This window comes from Oncorhynchus masou, chromosome 24 (assembly GCF_036934945.1).
Source record: "Oncorhynchus masou masou isolate Uvic2021 chromosome 24, UVic_Omas_1.1, whole genome shotgun sequence".
Classification (NCBI taxonomy): Eukaryota; Metazoa; Chordata; class Actinopteri; order Salmoniformes; family Salmonidae; genus Oncorhynchus; species Oncorhynchus masou.
In genome coordinates this window covers 7,268,533-7,280,983 of record NC_088235.1, presented here as the reverse complement: position 1 = coordinate 7,280,983, position 12,451 = coordinate 7,268,533, and the positions used below count along the sequence as shown (strand labels likewise).

The 12,451-nt window shown below is 42.0% G+C and overlaps 2 protein-coding genes across 2 annotated transcripts; both read right to left on the bottom strand.

Moving 5' to 3' along the window:
• Positions 1–6,998: 6,998 nt before the first annotated feature.
• On the bottom strand, positions 6,999–8,173 carry LOC135511550 (homeobox protein HMX2-like). The gene is made up of 2 exons (XM_064933033.1): positions 7,894–8,173; positions 6,999–7,534 (listed from the first exon to the last, which is right to left on the bottom strand). Exons 1-2 carry the CDS (start codon positions 8,171–8,173, stop codon positions 6,999–7,001), a joined length of 816 nt encoding a protein of 271 aa, XP_064789105.1.
• A 1,893-nt stretch (positions 8,174–10,066) lies between these two features.
• On the bottom strand, positions 10,067–12,180 carry LOC135511549 (homeobox protein HMX3-like). Its single transcript, XM_064933032.1, has 2 exons — positions 11,380–12,180; positions 10,067–10,800 (listed from the first exon to the last, which is right to left on the bottom strand). The coding sequence occupies exons 1-2, from the start codon at positions 11,693–11,695 to the stop codon at positions 10,187–10,189; spliced, it is 930 nt and encodes a 309-aa protein (XP_064789104.1). The 5' UTR covers positions 11,696–12,180; the 3' UTR covers positions 10,067–10,186.
• Between the last annotated feature and the right edge of the window lie 271 nt (positions 12,181–12,451).

Below are 12,451 nucleotides of genomic sequence, written 5' to 3'. Positions count from 1 at the left end.
CACATGGATTGCCTCTCTTACTGCGTTGTTGGACCCCATGAAATATCATGTAGAGAAGCAGACTTCTCCTCCTGGACACGGCGGCGAGCAGCAGATCCCCTCCTGGTCCTCGTGAAGTTACGCAGGACACAGGTAGCCTTCACACACCTGAATTCCCCCAGGAGGCAGACCTAGATGGCTCTGGCCTCCCAACCTTGCAGTGCCCCACTCGGTAACTGTAGGAAATCATTTTGAAGGACTCTCCAGTTACAAGGTATCTGTAGGAATTTGGAAGATAATGTAATTATTAGACTTTAACATCACCAGGTTATTGCGGAATACTAAAGTATAATATCGCTTATAACAAATCATGATAACATTGGATAGATGCATGTACACACCCATGTGCTTGTGACAATAGCATGATCATATCAAGGATAGCATCACAAATGAATACATAAATAACACCTGAAGCTTGATGATGAGTTGATGATTTGAATCAGCTGGCAAAAACAACAATGTGCCCCTCTTTGAGTCCTCAGGACCAGGACTGAGAGCCACTGCTCTTCATTGAGACCTCTTCATCTAGACAGGCTTTCACAGCTCTCTGTATCTGAGTCCCCAGGACTGAGAACCACAGCTCTTCATTGAGACCTCTTCATCTAGACAGGCTTTCACGGCTCTCTGTATCTGAGTCCCCAGGACTGAGAGCCACTGCTCTTCACTGAGACCTCTTCATCTAGACAGGCTTTCACGGCTCTCTGTATCTGAGTCCCCAGGACTGAGAACCACTGCTCTTCACTGAGACCTCTTCATATGTAGACAGGCTTTCACAGCTCTCTGTATCTGAGTCCCCAGGACTGAGAGCCACTGCTCTTCATTGAGACCTCTTCATATGTAGACAGGCTTTCACAGCTCTCTGTATCTGAGTCCCCAGGACTGAGAGCCACTGCTCTTCACTGAGACCTCTTCATCTAGACAGGCTTTCACGGCTCTCTGTATCTGAGGACAGAAAACCACACAAGATAAAGACATCAATTATACTCAAATTAGACCGCACTTAATATTATGTTACTATAATCTCCATCCTCACTTCCAAGGGACAGGAACTAGACAAAAGTACCTGTCCTATCCAGAATAGCCTACTCTCTCACTTTGACATTTGGGGCTGCTATCCTATCATCCTCCTCTATAGCTGTTAGCTAGCTACCTACAAATTCATTTAGAGATTTTATTTTACAGTGACAAATGCATCAAGATAGCTAGCGAATATGAAGTTAGGTAGCTGGTGATATTTAATTCACTTAGCTAGCTATCTATACAGTATGTCAAGTTGGCTAGATAGTTAGCTAGCCATGTTAGCAGCTCATTTGAGTAAGCCTGCACTGTAGCTAGTTAGCTAATAATACATTGTTTTGTTTGTACATTTTCAAAATATATTTACCTACTTGAATAGGTTCTCCCAGCCATGTGGACGATTGGAAACAGGGCAGCAAAGTTTGTTTGTCACCAGAGCGTTTTAGAGCATATTACTATTTACAAATGTAATATCTAGACCTTCATACAAACTTGCTTTGCTGGATTCTTGACCCACTATCAAACCATGCTGCGATATGCTGGCAGCACACCAACAAGCCGGCCTCTCTCTGCGGCCTAACCAGAACACGGTAATGTACTGCCTAACCAGAACACGGTAATGTACCGTCTAACTGGAACACGGTAATGTACCATCTAACCAGAACACGGTAATGTACCATCTAACCAGAACACGGTAATGTACCATCTAACCAGAACACGGTAATGTACCATCTAACCAGAACAAGGTAATGTACCGCCTAACCAGAACACGGTAATGTACTGTCTAACCAGAACACGGTAATGTACCGTCTAACTGGAACACGGTAATGTACCGTCTAACCAGAACACGGTAATGTACCGTCTAACCAGAACACGGTAATGTACCATCTAACCAGAACAAGGTAATGTACCGTCTAACCAGAACACGGTAATGTACCGTCTAACCAGAACACTGTAATGTACCGCCTAACCAAAACACAGTAATGTACCACCTAACTGTAACACGGCAATGTACTGTCTAACCAGAACACGGTAATGTACTGCCTAACCAGAACACGGTAATGTACCGTCTAACCAGACCACGGTAATGTACCATCTAACCAGAACACGGTAATGTACCGCCTAACCAGAACACGGTAATGTACCGTCTAACCAGAACACCGTAATGTACCGTCTAACCAGAACACGGTAATGTACCGCCTAACTGTAACACGGTAATGTACTGTCTAACCAGAACACGGTAATGTACCGCCTAACCAGAACACGGTAATGTACCGTCTAACCAGAACACGGTAATGTACCGCCTAACCAGAACACGGTAATGTACCGTCTAACCAGAACACCGTAATGTACCGTCTAACCAGAACACGGTAATGTACCGCCTAACTGTAACACGGTAATGTACTGTCTAACCAGAACACGGTAATGTACCGCCTAACCAGAACACGGTAATGTACCGTCTAACCAGAACACGGTAATGTACCGTCTAACCGGAACACGGTAATGTACCGTCTAACCAGAACACGGTAATGTACCGCCTAACTGTAACACGGTAATGTACTGCCTAACCAGAACACGGTAATGTACTGCCTAACCAGAACACGGTAATGTACCGTCTAACTGGAACACGGCAATGTACCATCTAACCAGAACACGGTAATGTACCATCTAACCAGAACACGGTAATGTACCATCTAACCAGAACACGGTAATGTACCATCTAACCAGAACAAGGTAATGTACCGCCTAACCAGAACAAGGTAATGTACTGCCAAACCAGAACACGGTAATGTACCGTCTAACCGGAACACGGTAATGTACCGTCTAACCGGAACATGGTAATGTACCGTCTAACCAGAACACGGTAATGTACCGTCTAACCAGAACACGGTAATGTACCGTCTAACCAGAACATGGTAATGTACTGTCTAACCAGAACACGGTAATGTACTGCCTAACCAGAACACGGTAATGTACTGTCTAACCAGAACACGGTAATGTACCGCCTAACCAGAACACGGTAATGTACTGCCTAACCAGAACACGGTAATGTACTGCCTAACCAGAACACGGTAATGTACTGCCGAACCAGAACAAGATAATGTACTGCCTAACCAGAACACGGTAATGTACCGTCTAACCAGAACACTGTAATGTACCGTCTAACCAGAACACGGTAATGTACCGCCTAACTGTAACACGGTAATGTACTGTCTAACCAGAACACGGTAATGTACCGCCTAACCAGAACACGGTAATGTACCGCCTAACTGTAACACGGTAATGTACTGTCTAACCAGAACACGGTAATGTACCGCCTAACCAGAACACGGTAATGTACCGTCTAACCAGAACATGGTAATGTACTGCCTAACCAGAACACGGTAATGTACCGTCTAACCAGAACACAGTAATGTACCGCCTAACTGGAACACGGTAATGTACTGCCTAACCAGAACATGGTAATGTACCGTCTAACTGGAACACGGTAATGTACCGTCTAACCGGAACACAGTAATGTACCGCCTAACTGGAACACGGTAATGTACTGCCTAACCAGAACACGGTAATGTACCGTCTAACCGGAACATGGTAATGTCCTGCCTAACCGGAACACGGTAATGTCCTGCCTAACCAGAACACGGTAATGTACCGTCTAACCAGAACATGGTAATGTACTGCCTAACCAGAACACGGTAATGTACCGTCTAACCAGAACACAGTAATGTACCGCCTAACTGGAACACGGTAATGTACTGCCTAACCAGAACATGGTAATGTACTGTCTAACTGGAACACGGTAATGTACCGTCTAACCAGAACACAGTAATGTACCGTCTAACTGGAACACGGTAATGTACCGTCTAACTGGAACACGGTAATGTACCGTCTAACTGGAACACGGTAATGTACCGTCTAACTGGAACACGGTAATGTACCGTCTAACTGGAACACGGTAATGTACTGCCTAACCAGAACACGGTAATGTACTGCCTAACCAGAACACGGTAATGTACCGTCTAACTGGAACACGGTAATGTACCGCCTAACCAGAACACGGTAATGTACTGCCTAACTGTAACACGGTAATGTCCTGCCTAACCAGAACACGGTAATGTACCGTCTAACCAGAACACGGTAATGTACCGTCTAACCGGAATACGGTAATGTCCCGTCTAACCAGAACACGGTAATGTACTGCCGAACCAGAACACGGTAATGTACCGTCTAACCAGAACACGGTAATGTACCGTCTAACCGGAACATGGTAATGTCCTGCCTAACCGGAACACGGTAATGTACTGTCTAACCAGAACACGGTAATGTACTGCCTAACCAGAACACGGTAATGTACTGCCTAACCAGAACACGGTAATGTACTGCCGAACCAGAACAAGGTAATGTACTGCCTAACCAGAACACGGTAATGTACCGCCTAACTGGAACACGGTAATGTCCTGCCTAACCGGAATACGGTATGTAGAGTTGAACAACTATGTGCAGTTGGCTAACATGATCCCCAATGTAGGCCAACCTAGCAAAGTCAGCTAACATGATCCCCAATGTAGGCCTACCTAGCGAAGTCAGCTAACATGATCCCCAATGTAGGCCAACCTAGCGAAGTCAGCTAACATGATCCCCAATGTAGGCTTACCTAGCGAAGTCAGCTAACATGATCCCCAATGTAGGCCTACCTAGCGAAGTCAGCTAACATGATCCCCAATGTAGGCCAACCTAGCGAAGTCAGCTAACATGATCCCCAATGTAGGCCAACCTAGCGAAGTCAGCTAACATGATCCCCATTTCAATATTGTTTAGTATTTCATTAGGATTTCTGCTGACAGACAGGCTACATTGATTGATTGATGGATCACGTCAAATTGGCTAGCTAGCTAATAACAGATCATGTCAATTTGTGTTATTTTATTTAATCTTTATTTAACTAGGAAAGTCAGTTAAGAACAAATTCTTATTTACAATGACGACCTACCAAAAGACAAAAGGCCTCCTGCAGGACCGGGCTGGGATTAAATATAAATTAAATAAAAATATAGGACAAAATACACATCATGACAAGAGAGACAACACTACTTAAAGAGAGACCTAAGACAACAATATAGCATGGCAGCAACACATGACAACAGCATGGTAGCAACACAACATGGTAGAGGCACAAAACAGGGTACAAACATGATTGGGCACAGACAACAGCACAAAGGGCAAGAAGGTCGAGACAACAATACATCCCACAAAGCAGCCACAGCTGTCAGTAAGAGAGTCCATGATTGAGTCTTTGAGTGAAGAGATGGAGATAACACTGTCCAGTTTGAGTGTTTGTTGCAGCTCGTTCCAGTCGCGAGTTGCAGCGAACTGAAAAGAGGAGCGACCCAGGGATGTGTGTGCTTTGGGGACCTTTAACAGAATGACTGGCAGAACGGGAGTTAACAAGCGAACGTCCGGGGAATAAACTAGACGGCTATATCCTAATATTGTTTGATTTGCTTTCCATCTATAGTGGTAATGACAGGAGTCCGTCAACTTTACCAGGACGAGGACCTGCCGATGTTAAGCTTTTTCCAAAAGCCTAATCTCTCGCGAAGCAAGTTAAATGATATTGTTTGCTCGCTACATATCAAATGGATATGTGCCTTCACCTATCTTAAATGACACGATCATTGATGTTTACTGATCACGAAAAGCATGAAGTTACTTGTTGTGACAGCGCTAAATGTAGGCAATTGTTTTGTATGGAATAATCGGGAAGTGTAACTTCCCTATTCTCTGACTATCCTCAATAGGTGATGATATTAAAACCAAATAGTTTTAACATGTATTTCACAATCCCTTGAAAATGGCACGTAGTTGTCCATGATTTTACCGGAGCGACGGGGCCCCGTGCCCCCCAACAGCCAAATCGTACGTATTATTTAAAACGAACTATATGCGCATTTTCCCATCAGAGATGTGTTTCCATCAAACTGACTTTTTGCCTGATTATATTTAATGTAAAGGAGCATCAAGCTAATCACCTTGCACATTCACCATCCTGTGAAGTTCATCATTATTTATTTAATCTGCAGCCTCATAAACTGCATGCTTTCCTGAGTCAAAATGGGAGGACCACACGGCATATTGCGTGACTCCCAAGTTTACATCGATATAATGTTTATTATATCAATATTTGCGCTTAAAGGCATTTCCACCGCTATTTCTCATCATAATTCATTTTACCGACACAAAAAGATCCCACCATGTCGAATGAACACATTTTCTGTCGGCATTTATACAAATTTACCGGCATTTAATGTTTGCATCAGCCAGTTCGTGACATTTTTCGTGCGTCAGGTAAATCATACAGCATGAAATGGCCCACACACACATTTTCAATGTAACATGTTCTCACCTTTGCGACTTTTGTTATGAAATTTGTAACTCATAAAAACGGTATTGTTTCCTGATAGGACGGGACTGAATGACGTGACCCACCGGTATAACCTTATTTTATGAAAATGGGTTCTGGATAGAACCATAAAGGGATATATGCTTACTTCATGTATGGCACCGCTTAAGGTTCTATATAGAACCGAAATTGGTTCCAGAACCCTGTATTGAATCCCATATAGAACACTATATGGAACCCAAGGGTTCTCTATATGGAACCAATTGTGGTTAAGTGAAGAAGAACCCCTGCGGGGTGCCATACAGTATATGAAGCAAACAATATAACAATTTTTGTTTCGATCCAGAACGATTTTTTTCTAAGAATCGAGAGAAGAAAATACACTGGGAGGCAGTGGACGGATATGTAGACATTGTTTTGTCAGGTTATTTATGATTCGGTGTGTTGTAATAAAATAGGCCCATGGCACAGCCTAATAATGGCAATATAAATAGTTTGTAATTTAATGAATTAGACTACAAAAGGCTATCTGGCAATCATTCTATTCAATTTTATTATAAAAATTGTACACAGGTAAAGCTTGCATGTTGCTCCCTGGATAACATAGAGGTGTAGGGAAAGTCATTGATCCAGGGACAGGAATCCGTAGCCGGAAATTCTCTTTGAAGAAGAACGGCATCCCAACCAGAGTTTGTGCGGATGATGCGTGAGCCATGTTCACCGCCTCTATCTCCGCAGAAAGCAGACGTTTCCACTTGTTCCTCCGATTCTGGAACCAAGTTTTCACCTGTATCTCTGTCAACTGGAGACTGGAGGCGAGACTCGCTCGTTCTGTACTGCTAAGGTAACGTTTCAGGTCAAACGTCGATTCTAGTTGGTAAACCTGACTCCGCGAGAATACGGTCCGAGACTTCTTCCTTGATGAGTTGGATGTTTCGTCGTCGTCAATATGACCCTTTCCCTCTGAAATAGCAGGTGATGTTTGGTTGTAGTATCTCTGGTCACCTTCTTTATAATCATGAAAAAGTTGATGTCTCTTCACCATCTCTTGCCCCAGAATTAGTCTGTTTTTGTCACCTAAAATAGTGCAAGCACGGTAATCAATCCAATTGTTTATTATAAAAAAACGTGGCTATCTTGTTATTGTGTTAAAAACACAGCATCATTTAAAATCAATCAAGTAACGTTTTTCTTCTTCCATCAAGCAGTTGAAAATAATATTTTTTATCAGTAGCCGAAAAATCTCTAATTAGACTTCTAATAAACAAAGAAATAAAACAATTGCTGTAGTCTGTCATTCTTTATCATAATATCTTACCTCGTTCAATAGTAATAATAATAGTTATAGGTTTAATATAATGTGTCATTGTTATCAGAATAACAATCAAGTAGGCTACCCCAAAATAAAACACAATTTATAAAGCATTTTCACTTACTGAGACAAGAAAGTGTGAGATCGTTGAGGTCATTGCGTGGTTTCTTTCCTCCGGGTAAAGGGTAGAAGTCTGTCGAATCCTCCCCACCGCTGAATCCTTCTGAAGACACGGAGCGCATGCGTTGTCTCTGCAGCAGCCCCGCGTTGGAACGGGAATTACAACTGTCCTTGTGCGCGTCCTCGGACACAGTTCCAAGAATTGACTGAATAGTGAAATTGGAAACTGAGGTAAATGACACTTTACTGCCACTGTCTTCAGATTTCTTCATTCTGATAAACATTTAGAACCTTTAACTTCAGGCAATAAATGTGGAACCCGTTGGATATTTTTTCAGAAGCGGGTTTGTTCTCCTTCTGCAAAGTTATGTCTGAATTCCCCGAGTACCATCACTCCCATACAACGTTCAGTTACTTTGTTTGCGCGTAGGTAGCATTCTCATGGACCAATCACAAGCTGGGAAGAGACCCGGTCATTTTAAACCGTGCTGGAGAGAGACACACGCACCAAAGCGCTCCCCAACCCAACTCAGTCTGCAACAAATTAATGCTATGCACACCTGCCGTTTACCCAAAGTTCCACAGTCAATATTTGAATATTACAAATGAAAATGCACTTCAAGATCAAGTGTTGTAGACATATAGCTCTATTTTGAATTTCCACTATTCCGTGCTGTATTATAGCCACTAATTGGAGATTAATTATTGTTTGTTACAAATTAGTGAGCTGATTTCGTTGTACTTATTCCTTACAGAGATGTGAAACCAAGCCTTAATCCTCTCAGACGGATTCGGAAAGGCCAATGTACGCCTTGTTTCTGTCTGAAAATTGGCCTTTGGCGATTTCACCATTCTGTTCTTGAAAATACCAGAATAAATTAAATGGAATTTATTTTGTGCAGACATCTCTTAATCTTTAGGCCTATCTATATATAGCCTATGGGCCAAATTCAAGAAATTATTGAAATATGTGTTTTGATATCAGTAATGTTGACATCATTTATTGTTTTGTCCAGAGTCATATCCCACTGAGCACACTGGCTGAATCAACGTTGTTTCCTCGCCATTTCAACGAAATTACGTTGAACCAACGAGGAATAGACGTATGTGCCCAGTAGGATATCTCTGGGATGAGTCATCCTCTGACAATAGAGAAATAGAATTAGCGAAAAACTATTATATTACATTATTTTATTCATTAAAATGCGTGCTATGCTTTTGTTGTCTATAAGTTAAAGCCTTCAAATTGTCTTGATGAATTCCAAATCCCTTCAAATGAATGACACATAAAATGTTTCCCCAAAGGAGCGCTATGTTTAACTCTAAAATTCAATCTAATGCAAGGACATACTGTATTTGATACGAAACAGCCAACGTTTTATTAAAGGTATTTAATTTTATCTTTATTTTACTAGGCAAGTCAGTTAAGAACAAATTCTTATTTTCAATGACGGCCTAGGAACAGTGGGTTAACTGCCTGTTCAGGGGCAGAACGACAGATTTGTACCTTGTCAGCTCAGGGATTCGAACTTGCAACCTTTTGGTTACTAACCACCCTGCCGCCCTATAGATGTAATGTAAAAAAAAAAAAAAAAAATCTCCATGTTTTGGCCATTTATGTGAAACTCTTATCACGGATTTTTGTTTATTTATTACATTTCGCGTTGACAGCAAGTAAAAGTATGCGATAACATTGTGAGACGTGTAGCCTATGCTTTTCCATACTTAAGAACATATGATTTGTCCTCACTGTCTTGCGCTATAAAACGATATAGGTCAAAGTAGCAGTTATTTTTCAGCTGTGAGCCATTATACCGTGGACGTGAAGCGAACAGTAGAACTATATAACTATTACACATAAACGGCTATACATGATGAAATATTAACTTTACTTAGGATTTGTTCTAATCTCACACAAAACATCGATGTAATTCATTGTAAAATGTCGTAGGCTACACGGAGACAGACCTATACGTTTCCACCCTGTTTAAAAACATATATAAAACCCATCAGTTAAATTAAAGCAAAATCAATACCAAATGTTTAGATTACTTTGGACGCACAACAATTTAATATGAAATTATTTGATTAGGAGGAAATATTTCAGTTTTGGATATGGGAATTACAAAATAATAATAATAATAAATACAACATGTCATAATAGACCTGGACAATATACAAAGCCTTTTAACCAACACCAACTATTATCATAGATTAAAAATAAATAAAAATAGGCCTAATAATGTTTGTAATACATAAATTCAAATACAGAAATATCAACACAATAAATGAGTCTCTCAAACTGGTCTCAGCAGCGGCACGGATGTGACTAGTGGATGTGAATAGTACATTTGATGAGGGAATGTTAGTAGAGACTGACTGACTGACACGTTCCCAGCGCTGCCCGTTTCTGAGCGGGTGTTGTCGTGGTACAATATGGGAACGCGAACTATCCTCTGGGCCGCGGCGTGGCTCAGATTGGCCGCTTCGAGTTCCGCGGCCAACTGTCGTTTCCACTTGTTCCTTCTGTTCTGGAACCAGATTTTCACCTGGGTCTCTGTGAGGTGTAGAGATGCCGCCAGGCCTGCCCGTTCCGAGCTACTGAGGTACCGTTTCATATCAAACGTCGACTCCAACCGAAATACCTGACTCCTTGAGAAGACTGTCCGCGTTTTCTTTTTCCTACACGTTTTTTTATCCGAGTTCTCGTCTTTCATTTTCCTCCAGTCATTCACCAACTCTACTTCCTTCTTTGGTTCATCCCCATCACTCTCCTCCAGAACGATATCATCAGTACTTTTGTTTTTGTCGTCCTCTTGGTCGTCTGGGTCGGGTGATTTTCGCAGCAGCTCCGGTGTGTCTCGGTCCCCGCCTGTTGATGGTGTGTCTCGCACGATGGCCTTCTCAAACCCTAAACGAAATAAACGACAATGTTTACCATTCATTGAAAACATTAATGGAACCATAAAATAAACATAAATTACTTTTTTTAAACCACTATAGTTAACAATTTGATTATACTCATCCAAGTACATTTTCTTAAAAGGACCTGAATCGCCTGGTGAGTCAAATTGAGGCAGTAGGCCTAATTGTTGGGGGACATTTTGCAATATTCGACGGAAGATTCATGATAATATGAAGGTTACTTAAGACACAGTTCACCTATACATCCATGTGTAACTCTGTGTTGTTGTATGTGTCAAATTGCTACGCTTTATCTTGGCCATGTCGCAATTGTAAATGAGAACTTGTTCTCAACTGGCCGACCTGGTTAAATAAAGGTGAAATAAATAAAATAAAAAGTACTAGTCATTAGTCTGACTATTATTCCAACCGAGGAGTATTGCGAATATCAAGTATTATAGCAGCATAATTTATTTGAAAATACGTTGTAGTCTTATTTAATCCGTTATAACCAAAACATTATTTGAGGTATTCCAATGAGCAGAATGTATGATCAGAACCGATTGAATGTAAGGGAGTAATCTACCTCCGGTCCTGTATAGATGGTGTCCCGATGTGCCAAGCGCGTAGGGATACCACCACGCCGACGGTCGTTCCAAATAGTGCGCCGATAATCCAAATCTCTGGGCTGGGATGTCAAAACTAGGAAAAGTTAAATCACCGATCCGGGAGAGAGAGAAACCTCCTTCCAATAGTCCCTTGGTGGCGGCAAGCAGCGTCTTCGGTTTGGAAGGTTTACTGTCGAAGTTGAGCAGGTTCTTGATAGAGAAAGGTGAGTCTTTAGCGGGCGGACGGGTCTCCTGTGCCGTCTCTGCCTTCGCTTGTGAATGTTTATTGTCCATTTGAATGGCTCACAGTAAACAAACGTCAAGAGAAATAGTTGAAAATATTGTTGCTTTATTCCGGTTACCCAAACGTGGCGTTTCAGTAAAACATAAGCCTATTTTTTTGAATGCTTTGAGAATAGAGAGAAAAAAAAAATTAAAGTGCGAAAATATGTATGCACTCACTACTGTATATCACTCTGGATAAGAGCATCTGCTAAATGACCAACATGTACATGTAAAATGTAGCATAAATCTTGACGCAGGTCTGTCCTGGAATGATCGCAGCAATGATAAATGGCACAATGATCAATGCGTCAGACTTGCACGGCATTCTACTAACGATTACATAAAACTGTTAAATGCAAGCAGTCCTGGGCGATTGGGCATGTAGGCTACAATGGCAAATGGGATTTGAGATGAAACTGGAGAGCAGTGGAAGGGAGGGGACAGGAGGACAAGAATAGGTAGGGTAGGCCTACGGGGGAGAAGAGAAGTGCAGAGGAAGGGAGGGAGGGGCCAGGAGCAGGGTAGTAGGTAGGGTAGGCCTGCTCGGCGGGGAAATTGGGACATCCCCAATTGACATTTAATATGGTTAGGGTTGGGCTTAAGTATAGGGTTTAAGGTTGGGCTTAAGTATAGGGTTGAGGGTAGGAACGTCCCAAGGATCTATTTTTGCACTGACCGACAAGTCCACCCAGACTGTGTGACCCCCGTTCCAGGCTGAATGGGATGGGCGTGTTTTCGGCCATGAAGTCCAATTAGAAAGCAAAA

Coding starts and splice junctions, on each gene's coding strand:
- LOC135511550 (XM_064933033.1), bottom strand. CDS start 8,173: ATGTTTATCAGAATGAAGAAATCTGAAGACAGTGGCAGTAAAGTGTCA. Junction 7,535..7,893: donor TCTCACACTTTCTTGTCTCA/GTAAGTGAAAAT, acceptor GCACTATTTTAG/GTGACAAAAACAGACTAATT.
- LOC135511549 (XM_064933032.1), bottom strand. CDS start 11,695: ATGGACAATAAACATTCACAAGCGAAGGCAGAGACGGCACAGGAGACC. Junction 10,801..11,379: donor CCATCTATACAGGACCGGAG/GTAGATTACTCC, acceptor TATTTCGTTTAG/GGTTTGAGAAGGCCATCGTG.